Source organism: Hirsutella rhossiliensis (genome assembly GCF_020360975.1).
Source record: "Hirsutella rhossiliensis strain HR02 chromosome Unknown scaffold00003, whole genome shotgun sequence".
In the NCBI taxonomy this organism is placed as follows: Eukaryota; Fungi; Ascomycota; class Sordariomycetes; order Hypocreales; family Ophiocordycipitaceae; genus Hirsutella; species Hirsutella rhossiliensis.
Window position 1 is genome coordinate 6799149 of NW_025408669.1, and position 21774 is coordinate 6820922.

General features: G+C 35.4%; 1 protein-coding gene across 1 annotated transcript; it reads left to right on the forward strand.

The window, feature by feature from the left end:
• Nucleotides 1-5613: 5613 nt before the first annotated feature.
• On the forward strand, nt 5614-6348 carry HRG_03992 (polyprotein; the record flags this gene model as incomplete). Its single annotated transcript, XM_044862463.1, has 1 exon — nt 5614-6348. The coding sequence occupies one exon, from the start codon at nt 5614-5616 to the stop codon at nt 6346-6348; it is 735 nt and encodes a 244-aa protein (XP_044723489.1).
• Nucleotides 6349-21774: the final 15426 nt, after the last annotated feature.

Consider the following 21774-nt stretch of genomic DNA (forward strand, 5'->3'; position numbering starts at 1 on the left):
ATTATATACTTAACGCGGTCGACTATTAGCGGCCTAGTAGCTATAGTCGTAATAAGTATATAATATATATACTAACCCCTTATAAGGTATTAACGTTAAGGGATTTACTAGTAATTTATTAGATCCTATAACTTATTAGACTTATATACTACTATAAGCTTAATATTAATCTATAATAACTTTACTATAATAAGACTAGATTTTCCTAAATTTAAAATATTATAAAAAAGTAATTATAGTATATATATTATCTTATTTTATAGTCCTTAAGCTATTATAGTTACTTACTATTTTACTATAAGCGGCTTAAGCTTTAATATACTATTACTATCTCTTAATTACTTTTAATAGCTAGAGAAGGGTTTTAAGTATAATCTATTTAGCTTAGTAAAATCCTTACTTTCTTTACTAAGTCTTTCTTTAGCTAATTTAGTAGCTATAATATTACCGGAAGCTATAGGTTTAGTAGAAAAGCAATAACTATTTTATTTTAAATCCTTAGACTTTTCTCTTAAGCTTTAAAAGCTACCCGCTTAAGCTATAGCTTTTATTATACTCTTTCCTAGCTTAGACCTTTAAGTTTATCTTAATACTATTAACTTATTACTTTTTTTTTATTTCTAAGTGTAGGAATGTATCTATCTAGTGGTGTGACCAACCATGGTTGGCACGTGACCCGTACGGTCACGTGTGCGGCTGAGGGCAGCGTGCCCCCTTTCTCCACGCTGGCCTCTGCCTCCTTAGATAGAGAATCAAGACGAATACAACATCACAGGTTAACCCTAGTACCGTCTCATTGCAGCAGCTGCCGCAGGTGCCTACCCACACTGATCAGTGACCGGCCCACGCCCGTCACAGACAGCTAAGTAGAAGAGACAAATTCCTCAACCTTCGAAGGTGCTATAGTCCGCGTCACTTTACTGTGGCCCTGGTAGCGCTCAGAAGAAGGTTATTTGTGCTAAGAACAAGGAATCTCCCGCTGGTTTGCCCAGCCGCGCGAGAGTCCTTCCAACTGTTGATTACGATCGCCCGCTAGTTTGCCTAGCCGTGAGCACCGGAATCGACAGGCGACCACATCGCAAACAACTAGTAAGAACGTTCGACCCTTGACGTTAAGTAGCAAGATCCCCGTCAGTTCAGTCTGGCCGCGAACGACCTACTTAGTACGCGACGCTCGACCTCCTATTAGCGACAACTCGTATACGAAGAGACCAATACGAACCCCACATCGTCTCATTCATTTGATCACGATAGCCCCGACCGCCCGAGCTATGTCCCCAGAAGCCCAGCTCGAAGAAATATGCGACCAGATGCAGGCACTAGACATCCAAGCATCCGCATTCCGACAAATTAATATCGACCTTTGGGACAACGATATCACACACGACGAAAAGGACAAGATCGCAGTAACGACATATGTGGCAAAGTTCATATTCATCGTTCAATCTGGCAGTGATCAAGGATACGACCTCCTTGGTTACTTCCAACAGCATTTTGAAGAATGGACCGAAGACACATGGGACCGCGCCCCGAATGAATACAAGAGAGCCCTCAGGAAACTACTAAGGAAAGAGGTATCTACACAGGTTCACAAAGGGGAAATTCGCAACACAATTTCTCATATTACAAACTATCGAGAACCCACAAACCTGGCCAGAGCAGGAGTTTACGGAGATGGTGTTTGATGAGAGGACTGCTGCCTTCAGGAGGCAGACAGCATTACTAGGATCAAATGCTTCCACTAATCCCCATCCGTCTCAACCTCCTTCACCATCAGTTACGCCCTTAGCAGCACCTCATCAAGGTCTTAACGAACCACAACCTATTAAGACCCTAACGAGCCCTCCTAACGCACCTACTCCTGCTCCGACTATCCAAGATAAACCTGCTCCGACCTCTCTTACTATTCATCCGACTTCCTACCGCTTCCAGAACCCCGATCTCGTCCAACCCGTCACCAACCCCATCCCCGAACACTTATCCGGCCCTGCAACCTTTGGAGAATACATGAAACTCCCCCCGGATAACATCCCGAACGCTATCGTCGATAGCGACATCCAGCAGAAGTTTATGAAGACCTGGAACAAAGATCGGAACTACACAGGAGAGCCGTACGATCTCCTGATGATAAGCTCCGCCTCTTCTTAAGCAACTGCTCTCATATCCAAGTGAAACCGTCACAATTTCACGCACTCTTTCCCCGGATCCTTGATGGAAGAGCCCAAAGATTCTATCTTGATAAGATCACATGGGCTACGACGTTCCGACAAGCGTATGATATCTTCAAACAACACTTTGACACGGAAGTCAACCATGTCCACTACCATACTGACTGGACAACAATAACCTTTAACTCCATCCGTGCCCAAGATGCTTCGAAGACCCCCCACGAAGTGCTTCAAACCCTCTTTGATAAGCTTCAGCTCTGCCAACGAGCCCTTGGCAGGAGTACGGAGGAGACCTTCTACTGCGTACAACGCTTATGAAAGCATGCCGTGAGTACCCGAACTCCAATACCTCTTTTCAAACCCCGCCGATAACGTCGAGCACCTTCTTGCAGATCTTCGTGCATCCGTTGAAACCCATCTTGCCCTCATAACAACTTCTCAATTTCCCTTGACTTTGCTGGATCATTTGATCATAACGATCCACACCATCAGTACTACCTCGACCGTCGATACAATAACAACCGCTCTCGAGGTAGATACGGATATTCAGGTCAACGACCCAGCCGCGGATACAGACAAAGCTACAACCGTGGAAACTACCGGCCTCAAAGCCGTAGTAACTACAATCATAGCTACAGTAACCGAAACTGGACGAAGAAGTGTTTTGTTTGTGGACAAGAAGGCTGTTGGTCAACTAAACACTCTACGGATGAACGGCAAAGGCCAAGGACCAACATATCACTCAATGTCACTTCATAGGTGTACAACTCACGGACATCGGAGGCTATATTCTAGACTACGAAGGTCATGAGATGAGCAGCTTTGATGACACTGAAGATACATGGGAAGAACATGACAATAGCACCAACGATCACCCGGAACAATGGCAAGCAAGCCAAATGCTCTGTCAACAGGCATTCAATCATTTGATCACAGGAGAAGACGTCTATCAGACGGATCAAACCGTTGTTCCAGCCTCGCAATTTATTATTGAAGATCGCTATTCAAGGGATAGATTCCAAGGTATCATGATCGACACAGGTGCAGCAACATTTTCCACAGCAGGATACTCTCAGTACATCGCCCTACAACGAGAAGACCCTTCTGTAGCTCTCGACAGCTCCACATCCGGCCAGGCCTCCATCAAATTCGGCAACAGCGACGCCATCCACTCCTCGGCACAGTCGCCCTTAACACACCCCTCGGAAGGATCACGTTCCACGTCCTTCAAACCCCAACTCCCTTTTTGCTCTGCCTTGCTGATATGGACCGGCTTGGTATCTATTTCAACAACATCACAGATACCATCAATTGTACTAATCATTGTACTAATCGCCCTACAAGCATTCCAGTCGTACGCAAATGGGGACATCCTGGTTCTTCCTTACGAAAGATGAAGAGTCCATCTCGTTTCTTACGGAAACAGAGATTCGTACACTTCACCGACGCTTTGGACACCCAGCAGTCCCTAGGCTCCATCACCTCTTGAAGCAAGCCGGGCACAGTGACGTCTCGATAGACACATTAGAGACTATCTCTAAGTTCTGTCACCACTGTCAAATGCACTCACAAGCCCCACGCCGCTTCAAGTTCACCCTTAACGATGATCAAGAGTTCAACTACGAAATCATCGTTGATGTGATGCACCTAGGAACACCACAACGCCCTGTTCTACACGTTGTGGACTCAGCTACTGCTTTCAAGGAGCCAGATTTTTACCGTCAATGTCAGCTAAAGATACATGGGAGACCCTCCGGACCCTCTGGATCGACACGTATCTTGGACCTCCTGATACCCTCCGTCATGATGCAGGAACTAACTTTGCTTCTCTCGAATTCCGGAACGAAGCAAAGATTATGGGAATCAAATGCTCTCAAGTACCTGTTGAGACGCATTGGTCCATTGGAAAGATTGAACGCTATCACGCACCCTCCGACGCGCCTTTAACATCCTCCATGCTGAGATTGGCCACACCACTTCCGCCGAAACAGTCCTTCAAATGGCTGTTAAAGCAATCAATGATACGGCAGGACCTGACGGTCTTGTGCCTACGTTGCTTGTTTTCGGCGCATACCCTCGCGTATCTACAGACTCGCCCCTTCCGCTTCTACCCTCAAAAGATCGGAAGCTATGCAGAAAGCGATGAAAATGCTCCGCCAACTCTCGGCAGAAAGACGAGTTAAGGATGCCCTCCATGCACGCAACGGCCCGAGCACGACAGAAGTGCTATCCTCCCGCTGCAAAGTGAAGTTCGCGTTTGGAGAGAAAGACGGTTGGCAAGGACCCTTCAAGATTGCATCGATTGATACCCATAACATCACCATTGACACAGTCAACGGCCCCAAGTCTTTCGATCGACCCTTGTACAACCGTATCTGCGTGATGATACCACTCTTTCCGACCCTACACACGACACAGACCCTCAGGCATTCGTTCAGATCTTAATGAACAACCGGCTCAAGACCCCGTTAAGACCTAACGGACCTGCCTGCCCGACCCGAACCCCCGCCCCCGCAAGAGGACGCCCACCAGGATCAAAGAACAAGCCAAAGGATTTGATCATGATGGCCCAAGCCGTAGACCAGAGCTTCTTGACCCAAAAGGAGGAAGATGCACAGCTCTTTCCCTCAAGCTACGGTCTGATGGCATAATCACCTCTCCTGGTGACCCCTTCGAAGAATCCGATAACAAAGAGATTACTGACCTCGTTGGCCGCGGTGTATTCCAATTTGAACGATACGATCAAATGAGTCATGGAAACTATAGAATCTTTCGCTCTCGAATGGTTCGTGAAGTCAAAGGAATCAACACTAAGCCCTACGAAAAGTCTCGACTTGTTATTCAAGGACATAACGACTTTGAGAAGACCACCCTCCTGACGCAATCTCCGACAATTCAACGCGTTAGCCAGAGACTCATCCTCGCTATTGCCCCGGACTTCTTCAAAACTACGGCATAACCCTCTCCTCCGTGATATCACTCAGGCATACCCGCAATCCCAGACCAAGCTTTCCCGGACCATTCTTACGTATTTGCCCACGGAACTACAAGGCAAATACCTTAACGGAACAATTATTCGTGTTATTAAGCCCCTGTACGGTATCGCAGAAGCCGGAGTCCATTGGTTCCGCACATATCAGCAGCATCACCTCGAAAAGCTGGATATGTCTACCTCCACCTATGACTCCTGCCTACTGATTTCGAATACTGGCCCTGACACGCTCGGTATTGTTGGAATGCAAACTGATGACACCCTCATCCTTGGAACGAACAACTTTTCTACCCGTGAAGAAGAAGAGCTACAAAGGCAGAATTTCGTTCCAAGCCCAAGACTGACATCACATACGGAACAACGGTTGACTTTAATGGTGCAAGACTGACGTTGCTGAATAATAACCCCTTAAGAAAGGATCCTTTTACTTCAACAGAAGGGACAAGCAGCAAAATGACCACCATTGACCCTAAAGCAATTGATCGTCACCAGCGCTACGTTGAGGAACGAGCGCGAGCCTCATACATTGCTTCAATTGCTCAACCGGAAGCTTCTTTCGATGTTTCAGTCGCCGCCCAAGTACAGACCCCTGAGGATAAAGATTACGCAATTTTGAACAAGCGACTGCAATGGCAAATGGATCACCAACTACGTGGCCTCACGTACAAACCAATTGATCTAGCTACTGCAAAGCTGATGGTTTTCACCGATGGTTCTTTCGCAAACAACAAGGACTTATCCTCCCAACTAGGATTCGTCATTGCCCTCGTTAACGAGACAAACCACAAAGAAAAACAGTTCGAGATTAGTGGTAACATCGTACACTGGAGTTCAACAAAGTGCAAACGTGTTACCCGTAGCGTCCTAGCATCAGAGATCTACGGTATGGCCAACGGATTCGACATAGGCATCTCCCTTGCGATGACTATGAAGATAATTACGGAACGACTCAACCTTCCTCCTATCCCTCTCATCGTCTGTACGGATTCGTACTCTCTCTACGAATGCCTAGTCAAGCTCGGTACGACGAAGGAAAAACGATTGATGATTGATATCATGGCCCTTCGCCAGTCATACGAGAAGAGAGATAACAGATATTCGTTGGATCAACGGCGCAGACAACCCAGCAGATGCAATGACGAAAGCATCACCAAACCGAGCCCTGGAACGCTTCATCGATACCAATAGTCTGACAATTCGAGTCGAAGGATACGTACAACGTTCCTAACCGCTCCTTATACCTATGATCAAATGATTGCTCCTATCAGGAAGACCCCTTCACTTCTTCCCAGATATCTACAGCTAAGAACAAGACGTCGGACCCACTTTTGGCAATAATGACACACCCCTCACGGCACATTCCTTCACGGCCTTAACGCTACTATCCTTTAGACCCGTTCAAGGTGTTGCTGTGCTTCTCACAGCAAAAGAAGAGTTGCCTGTGTAGGAATGTATCTATCTAGTGGTGTGACCAACCATGGTTGGCACGTGACCCGTACGGTCACGTGTGCGGCTGAGGGCAGCGTGCCCCCTTTCTCCACGCTGGCCTCTGCCTCCTTAGATAGAGAATCAAGACGAATACAACATCACAGGTTAACCCTAGTACCGTCTCATTGCAGCAGCTGCCGCAGGTGCCTACCCACACTAAGCTTCTTTTTCTTATAATTTTCGCTCTCTTTTTTCCTTTTATTACTTTTTTCTTTTTAATACTTACTCTTTTTACTCTTTTACTTTTTACTATTACTAAACCCTTTAGACTTCTTTTTAAAGTACTTCCTTTTTCTTTTAAACCTTTATTATAGCTTTCTTTACTTAAGCTTAACTTACTTTTTATAAGCTAAAAACTTAAGTAAAGTTAAGGTTTATATAGATAAGGAGATAATCTTTTAAAGCTATATTATACTATTTACGCTATTTTTTATAAATTATAGTCTTATAAAGTCCTTTATTTTTATATCTTAATAGCTTAACTTTAGATTAAAGGCTTTTAAAAGTACTTTTTAGCTTTTAAGTATTAACTTTAATATTAATAGTAGACTTATTAACTACTTTATTAACTAGTTATTATAAGTCTTAAATAGTAAGTTACTATAATATTAATAAGACTTTTAAATTACTATTTATATTAAAATCGCTATATTCCGTCTTTATAATTTATAATAAAATAACTTTAAGGTCTAAAAGTAAAAGGCTAGTCTATATTTACTTACTTATAATATTCTTTAAGGAAAAAGACGCCTTTAATACGTTTTAAAATAAGGTTTAGAATTTACGTTTAAATAGCTTAATAAGTCCTTATATATTTACTATTTACTAAATAAGCTAGTTTATATATACTATTAGTAAAAGACTAAATAAAGATACGTTTAAAGGCTAAAGCTAATAAGTAAAATAGAAAGGAAATACTATAATAATAATTTAATAATAATTATATTACTTTAAAAAGTCTATATTAATATAGCTTAAGTAGCTATAAATAATAAAAGGTAATAATTATAGCTGTTTTTTACCTTTACTTTAATAAACTAGTTAAAAACGTTAATAAGCTACTTTTTTCTAAGCTTATAGTTAGTTTAGCTTATATTTAAGGTTATAAAGAAAGCTAGTTAATACTTTAAGTTAAATTCTATAAGCTAAAAATCCTAAACTTACCTTAGCTTACTTTAGTAAATAAGAAAGAGAAGTAGTAATATTATATCTTAATAAATATAAGCTATAAATATAATTTAAGATTAATTACTATCTTATAATATACTAAGTAATTTACTTTACTTTTTTTAATTAAAAGAAAATACTCTTTTAGTTTACTTAATTATATTTAAAAGAAAGCCTTTTTTATTTATAATATATATATTATAAAAGGTAATATTATATTTCTTAATTTTTAAGCGGATCTTTTACTATTAATAACGAAAATAAAATACTATATATTATATAAGAATTATAGTAATCTATTATACTTATTTAGCTAGCTTAAGTATACTATTATATATATAAATATTATAAGGTAAGTAAAAGGTTATATTATAAGTACCTTCTATTATATTATAATAATAAGCTATATAGGATCTAACTATATACTATACCTACCGCTACTAAATATACGTTTATATATATAGCTTACCTTACCTTATAACGCTATCGGCTAAGGTCTAAGCTAATACCTAAACCTATATTAAAGGTAAATACCCTTATATAAGGTCCCCGCCCCTCTCTTTATAGGCGGTCCCTTATAACGTTAATCTTATACCTTAGCGCGCGGCTAGAAGGTAAATAACTTACTAGCGCGCTCTTATTACTCTTTCTTTTTAACTATACTATTATTATTATTAGTAGTAATAATAGCCGTAAATATAACTATAAGTCTCCTAGCGCCTAGCTATACGCTACCGCCTATATATAAGCTAACTTATACCCCCGCTAGTTATTTAAATAATTTAATATATCCTCCCCCGCCTTATCTTACTTCTCTACTAAGATCGATAACTTCGTTAATCGCGCCCTCGCCTTACCCGCTACCCTACCTACTACCCTCGCCGCCCTAGTTACGCCTACCGCCGCTCCGCGCTACTAGCTACCTAGCTTCTCGGCTATTAGCTTTACTACCCGCGCCGCCGCTACCCCCGCTACGCTCTCTACTACTAGCCGCCGCGATAATAACGATAATAACGACAATAATAATAAGCGCGGGTCCTCGCCGCCCTCCTTTATAAGCCCCTTCGCCCTTATTCTCGTAGGTATTACTAACTCCCTATATTAGTATAAGCGCGCCGTAGCCTAGAGCACTACCCGCGATTCCTCCTATATATAGTATACTTTATAGTCCCTCCCTTACGCTAACTAAGCCGGCCGCCCTTAAGGCAGCTACTTCCTATACGCCTAGGCTAGCCGCGCCTATAAGGTTACGCCGCTCGTCCTTACCTATACTACTATAGCTTAGAGCGCCGCGGAGCTAGGTAAGGACTAAAATAAGGCTAAGCGCGCCTTAACCGCTACCGCCGCCGCCTACTATAACTTATAGTTCCTTAAGCGCGCCGCCCTTATAACTAAGTATATAAGCTCCCTTTCCTATACTCTCTATAACGCTAACTCTCTCTCTCTTAAGGGCACCGTCGCCGCCGCCTTATCTGCCCCCGCTACTTTTACCGCCGCCGCCTCTACTACTACTAGTACCGCCGCTACTACCGCTGCTATCCTTAATACCGCCGCCGTCGCCGCTTAGCTAGGTAGCTTAGAGGGCTAGATCCGCGCCCTTAAAGCTAGGGCCGCGCCTTATACTAAGGAGGAGGACGAGGAGGAGGATAAGGAGGAGGATAAGAATAACCGTTTAGTAGTTAAGACCTTACTAAAGAAAAAGGCCTACTAGGCTTAGTTTATACGCCCTTAAGCACGCTTATAAGGGCTAATATAATTTATTTATATTACCGCTAACTTAAGTATACCCCGCTTATTATTTATAGTCGCGGTATCTATAATATATACCTATAGCTTACGCTAGTATAGTAACCGCCGCGGGCTTAGTACCTTACTACTTCCTTAAAGGTAAGGTATAGTCTCCCTTATATCTTAGGGTACTAGCTACTTTACCGCTAAGGGGGTAGCTTCTCTTACTAGGCTATCGTTTCCTTTTACTAGCCTATAAAGGGCCTTAAACTTATCTAGAGCTACCGCGCCTTTAAACTTAAAAGCTAGCTCCTATATTAGGTCTTAGTAGCCGCGCTACTTAATAAGGACTTTATACCTCTTACTATAGCCTATATTCTTTTAATAGGCCGCCTATAACTTTTTTATTAAGAACTCCTCCTCCCCTTTAATAAAGATAGCGGCTAGTTAGGGATCTACTATATCTTAGCTTAGTAAGGGGTCTATAACGGCGTAATAAAAGTAGTTAACGTTAATTATACTATAGATATTAAAAGGTAGCCCTTCTAGCTTTATAGTTTATAGACTTAGTACTTTCTTTACTATATACTTAGTATATAGCTAGTTAAGCTTCTTTTTTAACCTTATTAACTTATAGTTATAAAGGTCTAGCTAGACCTTATCCTTTACTATAAACTTATTTATAGGATCCTATAACTTATTAGCTTACTACTCTTAGTCTTAAGCGGTAAACGCTATCGAGGATTAATAGAATTCTATAACTTATTATAGCTTTTATATAAAGGCAGACGCCCTACCCTTTAAGGAGCTAGCTAGGTAGCGCTCTATACTTATATTTATAATAATAAGCTATACTAACAGCGGTTTAAACCTATATAGTACGAGGAAAGGGGATATACTAATAAATAAGTTTAACCTATTATTAAGCGCTATCTAGGCTATAAGAAGCTACTTATCTTAGTTTACTTAGTTATAAGCTATTACTTATTAAAAGTAAGCTTAGACTTCTTAGTTAAAGTATTTAGGCCCCTTATTAGTCTATAAGTAGTAGGCTATACTTAGTAACTAAGTAACTTAAAGTAACTTATAAAGGTACTATTAAAAGCGGCTAGTTTAATTAGTACCCTTATTATTAGTAATTAAAGCTAGCTATTAGTAAAAGCGAGTATAGTACTAAAGAAAGCGCTTAGCGTAGGCCTTTACTTTTATAGATAGTATTAGGTTTAGTACTACTTCCTTACTTAGATAGTCCTTAATTACCTAGAGATTATAGTTACTACTTACTATAAAAGGGAGGTCTATAATAAAGTCTATTTATATATATATATAGAACTAGTTAAAGACCGGTAGTAACTTTAATAGCCCCTTCTTAAGCGCTTATTAAATCTTTAAGCAGCTATAGATATTATAGTTATAAAGGAAACGGTAGACGTATAGTACTATAAGCGGCTAGTAAAAGTCCTAGCTAATCGCTACTAATATACCCTTATAGCTAGGATAGCCGATTACGCTTAAGTTATAGATTATTTATACGATCCGCCCTCTTAACCTATCCTACTCCTTAACTTTTAAGGGGGCCGCCTTAGCTATAGCCTCTATCGTCGCCGGCGCGCCTAGGACCTATAGCCTACCCTTATAGCGAAGGTAGCTATAGGGGTCGATATAGTAGTCGCTTACTTAGACTTTTAACCTAAGGCCGCGGTTAAGTAAGCGCGCCCCTACCTTTATAGCGCGGCGTACGCTTATATATATACTATCTTATACCGCTAGCTAGTCCTATAAGCGTTAGAGCTCCTTATCTTAGAAGATACGCTAAGGGATATTAGGTATACCCTTAGGGGGGGCCGGGACCCTAGCCGCTCTTAAGGGGTTACCCTTTACCTTTAATAAAGTAGCGCTAAGGTAAGTTTAAAGCGCCTTATCTAGGATTATCTATATATCTCGCGTATTAAGGTCTATAAAGGTAGGCCGGTCCTACTCTCTCTATAAAAGGGCGTCTAAGACTATAGCCTCCTTACTTAGTTTATACTTAATATAAAACTAAAAGTATAAGAGATACTACGCTTAGCGCGCTTACCGCTTTAAGAGATATTATTAAGTTATAAAGTATTTAAGGTTTATATAGTCTATAAGGATCTTAAAGCTCTTATAGCTATAAAGCTCCGCTTACTATTACTTAAGGTAGCTAATAATCGCTAATATCTCTTTATCGTAGATTAAGTAGTTTCTTTCTACCGCGGTAAGCTTATATAAGTAAAACGCTACTAGCTTTCTCTACCCTTCTACTTCTTAAGATAGGGTTCCCTTAAGTATATAGCCGCTATAGTTTACTTCTATAGTTAATAGATTATTAAAGTCTTACTATAGTAGTACTAAGGCCTATAAAAATAAGTCCTTAAAAGCTTAGAACGCCTCTACCTATATAGGTCCCTAAGAGAAAAGGGCCCTATCCCTTATTAGCTTATTAAGCGGTAGTACGATCTATAAGAACTCCTTAATAAAGACCTAGTAGTAGTTAGTAAAGCTAAGGAAGCTCTATACGCTTTATTATAATATTAAGGTCGCTTAGTTATAAATAGCTTAAATCTTAGCTAAGTCTACTTATATACCTATAACTACGATAATAATAAAGCTAAGGTATTTAATACGCTTAATACTAAATTCGTATTTATTTAGGTCTAGGTATAAGCTATACTCTATTAAGCGGTTTAGTACTTTCTATACCTTTTATATATAGTCTTTATAGCTCCCGCTTAAATAGATAAGAATATTATCTATATATATAAACGCGAACTTATTAAGGAAACCCTTAAGTACCTAGTTAATATAACGTTAAAATATAGCTAGGGCACTTACTAAGCTAAAAAGGGTAACTATCTACTTAAATAAGCTATATCTTATATAGAACGCTATCTTTTACTCCTCCTTATATACTATTTATACTTTATAGAACGCTTAGATAATATTAAGCTTTATAAATTACTTTGCCTTTACTAAGTTATAGAGGGTCTCTCCTATAAGTAAAAGGGGGTACCGGTCTAAGCGTATAATTACGTTTAACGCTTAGTAGTCTATATAGAAGTAAAGTCCCCCCCCTAGCTTCTATATAAATAAGACTAGAGCCGCTACCTTAAAAGAGCTAGCCTTAATAAATCCCTTATTAAGGAGGTCTATAAGGGTCTTCTTTAATACTAGTAGTTCCTCTTATAATATACTATATAGCGGCCTAAATAGTAAGGGAAGCTCCTTATTATTATCCTTAATATAAAGCGGTATTAAGTAGTTTACGCCTAGCTTATAAGGGTTTAACTTATTAGCCTTGCTCTTTTAAAAAAGTAATAGTAGGTTATAAAACTATAGTAGGATAGCTTACTATAGCTCCTCTTTTAATATAGGGCGCTTTAGTTATAGCGCTTTCTTAATATCTACTAGGCTAACCGCGTAGATCGACGCTATAGCTATAGCCGGCCCCTTCCGCTTATAGATTTACTATATTATACCTATAAATACTAAGGCTAAGACTTCCTAAGCGTCTTATAAGTTAGGTAGGGCGTTTAGCTCTCCCTCTTTACTACTATACTAGACCTAGGACTATATAGGGCTAAACTATAGCCTCCTTTTATATAGCACCGAATATAACTTTATATATATTAACTATATCTTCCTAAGAAATAAGGGAAACTTAAGCTAGGGGACTATATATACTATTAGTAGCCGCGGGAGGCTATTAACCTCTATAGCTACCTAGGCGACGCTTTTAATAACCGCGCCTTTTATTATAGCTAAGGCGCCCTTTATACGCTTAAAGTAAATCTTCTTTACTAATAAGTATAGCTTAAGGGCTTTTACTTTATTAATTATAGCGTAATACTAATAACCTTTATCTATAAAGGTAAAAAAGAGGTAAGTTTAGTTAATAATAACTAGTATTAAAATAGGTTCTTCTTTAATACGCCTTACTAAGTCCTCCTTAGCTAGTATTAGCTTACTAGGCTCTAGGGCCCGCCTTTATACTAGAGCTAAGCTTTTCCCTCCGCTTTATATATAGTAGAGGTTCTCCTATCTCCCTTATTATTAGATTCTAATAGGGCGCGGGTAACCTATATCTCTACTAGCCTCCTTACTAAGAGGTAAGGGCAAGACCTAACTATATATATACTTACGCTATAATATATATAGCGGCCCTCTTTACGTTATTTACTAATTTCCTTATAGGGCACTTACTTAGCTATCTTACCGGACTACGCTGCTAGTAGAGCGGCCGGGGTCTTACTATTACCTCGCCCCTTAGGGTGTATAGCCGCTATCTAGACGTTGCTATCTATATCGACCGCTAACTTAAGAGCGGGCCTAGGCATAGATAGGTTAAGTAGGGAGGAACTATCTAGCCCGTTAGTCCCGCTTAAGGCTAAGCGCTTATATAGCTTTTAGAAGTACGGCGTCTACTTATAACCCTAAGCTACCTTTATAAGGCGGGCTACGTAGCCCTCGTAGGTAAAGGGTATTATAATAAGGATAAGTAGCTCCTAGAGCGCTAAGGAGATTAAGTTTTATAGCTAGGTAAGCTTAGCGCTATTATCCTAGGCGGTATTACCCGCTGCCTAAGTTAGGGTCTCTTTAAATTCTAGTAAGAACTCTTTAAAAGACTGCCCCTTTTATTAAGTAAGGGTCTATAGCCTATCCTATGCCTTCTCTTATTCTTATATATTGCCGAAGGTATAGACTAAGTAGTTAAAGAATACTTAGGGGTCTTTTATCCCTTTAAGACCGCCCTATTCTTAAAAGCCTACTACTTATTATATCTAGGGCTTTAGTAGCGTATAAAGGAGCGAGAACTAAGCTATCTCTTTATAGCCGTTAAGGCCTTATTTCTTATTAATATAGTATTTCGCTATTAAGTAGTTAAGGAAGAATTAAAAGGTCTCTAGCTTACTATCTTAGGTAGGCTAAGGTAGTAGCTTCTATTTATTAAGGGCCGCCTTATATTCCGACCTCTTAGTAGCGGGGGGCGTATCTATTAAAGCTAGCGTTAAGAGGGTATTAAGGATCTAGTATAAGGTTACTCGTTAGTCTAGGTCTTATAATATCTAGTAGAATAGCTTTATAAACTAGGGTTATTTATCCTATTACTACTAAGCCTCTTCCTATAAGTATTACTAGTATAGCTCTTTTACTTATTAATATAGCTATTAATACTAAGCTTCTTCCTATAATAGCTACTACTACTACTACTACCTTAGTTAGTACTACTAAGGTTTTAATATTAGGTCTAATATAAGGATAGCTTATACTATTATAGGGTAAGTAGAGGGTTATACTATAGGTACCTTTAATTATATTATAATAATAAGCTATATAGGATCTAACTATACGCTACGCCTACCGCTACTAAATATACGTTTATATATATAGCCTACCTTACCTTATAACGCTATTAGCTAAGGTTTAGGCTAATACCTAGACCTATACTAAGGGTAAATACCCTTATAATAAATAAGGCTATATAGCTAGTATTATAGCTTCCTCCCTCTCTTAAAAAGGGGAAGATAGATAAATATAATATACTAGTTAACCTTACCCTTTATATATAAAGAGACCTATTAATACTAATTAATAGTTAACTTAGTTAATTATAAAATAGTAAGGAAGAAAAGATAGATTATAGCCCTTAAAGGTATATTAGACTTATATCTTTAGTAATACTATATTTATATACTTAGAGAGAGCTATTTATACTAAAAATAAGGATATCTCTTTTTACTTAACTTATAAAAAGACCCGTTTAAGCTATTAATCGGCTGCTTAATACTAATTAATAGTATAACTTATAGTATAACCCTTAACCCTTAATAATATATAAAGAATCTCCTTAAGACTTAATTTATAATAGTAAGCTTAAACTTAGCCTTAGCTAGCTAGATTAAGGAACTAATAAAGAAAATAACTATCTTATAAAGCTACTATAAGTATATTAATATAGTACTCTAAGATAACTATATTATATTAAAAGAAGAAGATAAGATCGCTATTATAACCTATATTATACGATTTATATTATATAGTAAATATAGTATATATATATATAGTATTATAATCTTTAAATACTTTTAAAAGTATTTTAAGGACTAAACTAAAGCTATATAAAAGAGAGGCTAATAAGACTATAAAAGAGAATTATAGATTTTCTTTTATAGGTATAGTATCTATATAAGAAAGAAGAAAGGTTTATTAGTTAGATAATTCGTTGCCTTATAAATAGCTAAAAACCTCCTTATTTAGGTAGATAATAAGTTTATAATAATAGAATTTAATAAGGGAGTATTAATATATTATAGGTAAGCCTAATAGGTAATATAGCTATAGGCCCTACTCTTTTTATTAAACGTTACCCTTAGTATCGAACTATAAACCCCTTTATATTTATCTTAAACCCTAGCTCCCTTAACTTTAACTATAGCGGCCCTAACTCCCGCGGCCTTAGCTTTAACCCTTATAGCCCTAGTATACGCACTAACTTAACGAACGCTATACTTAATAACCTATTAGTTTTAGCTTTTTAATATTATTTAAGACTAAGCCCTTATCGCTAAAGTATTTAAAGCCCTTATATAAGCGAATATAGTTATACTTATTATAACTATACCTTAAAATATATATATAAGGCTTCTACTAAATAATATCTTAAATACTTTTATTAATATAGATATAAAGTATAAGTTTATAAAGCTTTAAAATAAAAATAAGAATTATATTAAAGAGCTATATAACCTCTTTAATAATAAAGTCTATATCTTTATAAGCCTTTACTATAATATCTAACTTAAACTAAACTAATTTTATACTTTACTTCCTTATATCCTCGCTAATAGAGCTTAAATATATTATATTAATTATATTAGCTAGACTATAATATTCTAATAGGCATATAATAATATTAAGTAGTATTTTAATATAAAAGTAAACTATACTTATTATTATATAGATTAAACTATAACTATATTTACTAAGCTTTATATAAATAATACTAATGCGATAAAGTTACTTTAAGAAGTACTCTAGCTACTTTTTAATAAGTTATAATAGTATTAGCGTGCCCTTAATAGGGAATTTACTAATAAAGTTTACCTTTAAATAACCCTTATTAATACTTACTATAGCGTACTAGAATTAAAGCACGCCCTTTTTAAGCTATTAAATAAGATAGAGGCGTTATTTATAGATCTTTATTCTTCTATTAAAATATATCTCGTATTTAGTATAACCCCTTAATACGCTTAGGATAATAACTAGTAGTACTACCTTAATCGTCGATATAATAATAACCGCGAAAGAGGTAAGAGATATAAAAAAAGTAAAGACTTTAAAGGCTAGAGCTATAACTATAGTAGATTTAACTAATGCCCTTTAGGTAATAATAACCGCCCTTAAACTAAGAAGTGCTTTATATATAATAAAGAAAGCTATTAGTCTATTAAATATATAGCTAAAAAACGTTAGAAGGCTAAGAGTTAATATATAGCTTACTATTACTTTATAGGCATGCTTATAAAACTCGCGGCCTATATAATAAACTATAAAGGTATTAAAGACGACCCTACTAATAATAATAGCGACTAAGATAAGAATTAAGATAACGATATTAACCTAAAATAGTAATAAGTAAGTTAAATACTTTACTAGTAAGCGTTTAATAATTTAATTATTAGTAAAGATACTTATTATATAAATTAAAATACTATTCCCGCCTCTTAATTTATTATTAAAGACTATTACTTTAAAGATAAATTCTAAGGTATTATAGTTAATATAAGTATAAGTAAAGTCTCTATAGCTAGTTACTCTTAGTATATTACTTTATAATAAAAAGACCTCTTTATAGCCTTAGATAGATTTATATTTAGCTAAGCGACTATTAAATTTAGTAACGGCGAAGTATTATAACTACGGTCTAGTAAACCGCGGGGACTAATATATATTACGAGGTTACGTAATATAGGGAGCAAGGAATATTAAACGGACCGACGGGCTAATTAAGTTTAGAGCGACGGGTTACTTTAGCGCTTTAACGCTCTACGGCTAGGATCGTAGGATCGCTCTAGCGCTCTAGCGCTCCTAAACGATAGGATTACCTAGCGCTCTTAGCGATCTAAGGAAGCTCTCGAGATATATAAGGAAGGAACGGAATACTCCTTTAGATAGATAGCTTAATAGCTTTTAATATTATAATTATTACGATCTTTATTATAATCCTATCTTTAATTCCGATTACTTAATTACCTAGTTATAGTCTATAGTCTACGACCTTTAACTTATTACTAACGTAATATACTTATTATTGCTTAAACTACGCCCTATTATATTTACTAATATAAACCCCCTTAATAGGTTTATCCTTTAAGAATAATACCGGTCGTTATACGTTAAAAGCTCTTATTTAGTATAAATACCGCGTTACTCTAAGTAATATCGTAACTATTAATATACCTATATAGTAAACTAGATTAACTAACTCTAGAGCTACTATATCGCCTTAAGATATAATACGCGAGATTATTACCCTTTAATAAGAGGTATAGTTACTTAAGAACGAAGGAAGTAACGGATAAGTTAAGGACCTTAGAGAAGTAGTTAAACTAAAATAGCTAGGACTATTCGACGGTACTTATAGTACGCTTCGAGACTTTCTTACCTAACTTAAGGCCTACTACCGGTTTTACCCTACTAAACTCTTAGACCTAGTCGAAAAGGTACTCTACGTAGGAAATTATTTATCTAGAACGGTACTCGCTTAGTTTAGACCTATTATAAGGGATTTTCTCGATAACTAACTAGCGCGACGAGATAACGAGATAGACGAAGTCTTTACTAGTTTCTAAGGATTTAAAGAAGCTATTATAAAGGTATTTAGAATAACTAATAAGGAATAAGAAGCTAAATAAAAACTTCGAGAACTCCGATAAAGGATCTTAATATTAAATTATACTACGAAGTTCCGTTAAGTTACTTTAAAGCTTAATTAAGACAACGAACCTCTTATATTACGATTCTACGATAGGCTTAAAGAAGAAGTTAAGGACGAGCTTTATAAGGAAAATCGACCTAATAACCTCTTAAACTATATTACTATAGTAATACGAATTAATAATAGATAGTACGCGCGATACTAAGAAAAGAAATAAGGAAGAGGAAATTAAAACCCTTCTTATAAAAATAACTTTAACTAACGCGCTAACTATAAAAAGAAGCGCGAAACTCCTATTACCTATACTTATATAACTAACTTAGGTAAGATAGATCTAGATATAATATAGAAAAGTAAAGGAAAGTATTTTAATTATAGGAAACTTAGATATTATTTTAAAGAATATAGATAACCTTATAAAGAGAAGAAAACCTACTAGGTACTAGCCTTAGAAGGTAAGAAATACCTAAATACTACTAATAAATAGGAACTAAAGTATAAACTCCTTAGTTAAACTATATACTATAACGATAAATATATAGTATACTTAAGCGATAAAAACAGTATTAGATAGTTCCTAAAGTAACTAAAGAAAACCCTTATAATAATATAACGAAGGGATCTTAAAATATAGAAATAAGTTAAATTCGTAGAACTAAAATACCCTTATCTTAAAGGAGTCTCCTAAGACTAAATTAAGAAAAATAGTAAACGATTCTAGGAAGATATATAAAATAAAAATTAATAATAATAATAGGTAGTCTATAAATAATATAATAAAGAAGATATAGATATAGCCCTTATACTTACGAAACTTAGATAATAACTTAAAGAGGAATAATAAAGTATCGATAATATAAGCTCTAAAGAATAAGAAATACCTAAAGAAACGGAAGACGAGAACGAACTTATACTACTACCCTTACTATTAAAGGAGAATACTATAATTAGAGAATACGCTCTATACTTTAAAGAATTTAAAGAAATACTTAAAATTAAAACCTAATAAATACCTTAAATTCTTATAGAAAACTAATAAGCTATACTAATTTAATATTAACTAGTATTATATAAAGGAAACTACGCTATAGCTATCGCCGTAGTCGATACCTTTATAGCTCTATAACGAGAATAGTAACTATAAAGAGAATTTAAAGATAATCTATAAATACTACTTACTTATAAGTACTATAAGTATATTTTATAGATATTATATATCTACCTAGATTATATAATATACTTCTAGATAAAGGCATAATATAACGCCTTCCTAGTTAGGTTTAAGGGATAAGTACTTTTAAAACCCTACTTAAGTATAGAACTAAACTACTAGAAAATCGATTAACGCTACCTAAACGACTAAGTTATATTATTAGAACTTAATTATAGTATACTACTTAAATACCGCGATAATTATAGTTTATTAACGAGATATCTTTTAGAGATATATAAAATCTATAAATACGCTAAAATAGAGGAATAGTATAGCACTACTTACTTTAAAGTATCTAAACTATTAATCTTTTAAAGACTTATATAATAAATTAAATATAATAAAGAAGATTATAACGAATATATATACTTAAACTATAGAGTTTATAAATATAAAAAAGTATAAGTATAGTATAAATAATATAATAGTATACTAAAAGATTATTAGTAATATATATAAAGGCTATAAGCTATATTCGACTAAGGAAGAATCGATATAAAAATACTATATACGAAATAAAAAGATATAGAACGAAAACTCGACCGTTAATATAAAAATAAATAAAATTATAAAGTATAGTATATAATTAACTATAAAGTAGTATAATATAAATAATATAGCGTTAAGAAATAAGAAATCTTTAATTAGCTATAAGAAATTAGTTTCTTAAGCCTTAATACGATACTATATAATAAAAATATAAAGAAACGATATTAATAATAAATTAAAGAAGAATACTTAAATAAAATAAATAAGGACTAGGTAAAAAATAAGGTACGCTATCTATAAAAGGGCTATAGACTAGCATAATATAATAAGATCTAAGGACCTTATATATAGTAACGGTAAGCTATAGTAACTAAATAGTATTAGATATTTAAATCGCGGGATATTATATATATATACTTTTAGACTATAGCGCGATAGGTAATTACGTTTTACTTAAAGTCGTTAATCGTTACTAACTTATATAAAGATATAAGATAGATCTATATAAACTTATAAATATTAAAGGAGAGGCCTTTAACTATAATAACGGAATTATTAATATAGAGATTAATTACCTTAATATTAATATCTAGGGCTACGACGAATAAGTTAACTTTAATATTATAGATATTAAAGAATATAACCTTATATTAGGGCTTTTATAGTTATAGGAGAGCAACCTACTAATTAACTAGAAAACTAGCTAGCTATATTAAAATAAAGATATAAGTTTCTAGGACTAGTAGATTTAAAAGAAAGTAAAATTTTACGATAATTTAGCTACTAAATAGGATAAAAGGGATAACCGTTTAAGTAAATTATTACGGGCTTTAGTAATATAAATAAAAATAGTAACTAAACTAGCGGATATAATAAAATCGACTAATAAGACCTACGTACTAACTAATATAGCTATATAACCTAGCATCCGATATAAATAGAATAAAGGATATAATATAAAGATCTAAAGAGTTATTACTACTTTAAAGAAAGACCTTAAATAAATTAATAAAGAGCTTAAGTTAAAAGAAACTAGCTCTTAAAAGAAAGAATAAAGCCTATAAGATAGAATAAAAAATATCTCTTAGGAATACCGGAAATATAATAAACTCTTTAAGGAAGAACTTAAGATAGGGTTACCTAAATATAGTTAATAGGACTACGAAATTTATCTTAAGGATAGAATAATACTAACGTTCTATAAGATCTATAACTTAAACGAAAAGTAACTATAAACGCTATACGACTACCTCGACGAAAATCTATAAAAGGGATATATATAAACGTTAATATTTAAAGTAAGCTACTTAGTTATATTTATTCTAAAGAAAAACGGTAAGCTATAACTAGTTATTAACTATAGACGCTTAAACGATATTATAATAAAAGACTAAATACTATTACTACTTATATTAGAACTATAAAATCGACTATATAGTAAAAAATAGTTTATAGCCCTTAACCTTAAAGGCGCCTATAACTTAATATATATAAAAAAGGGACGCAAATAGATAATAGCCTTTAAAATAAAATTTAAACTATTTAAATATCTAGTAATACTATTTAG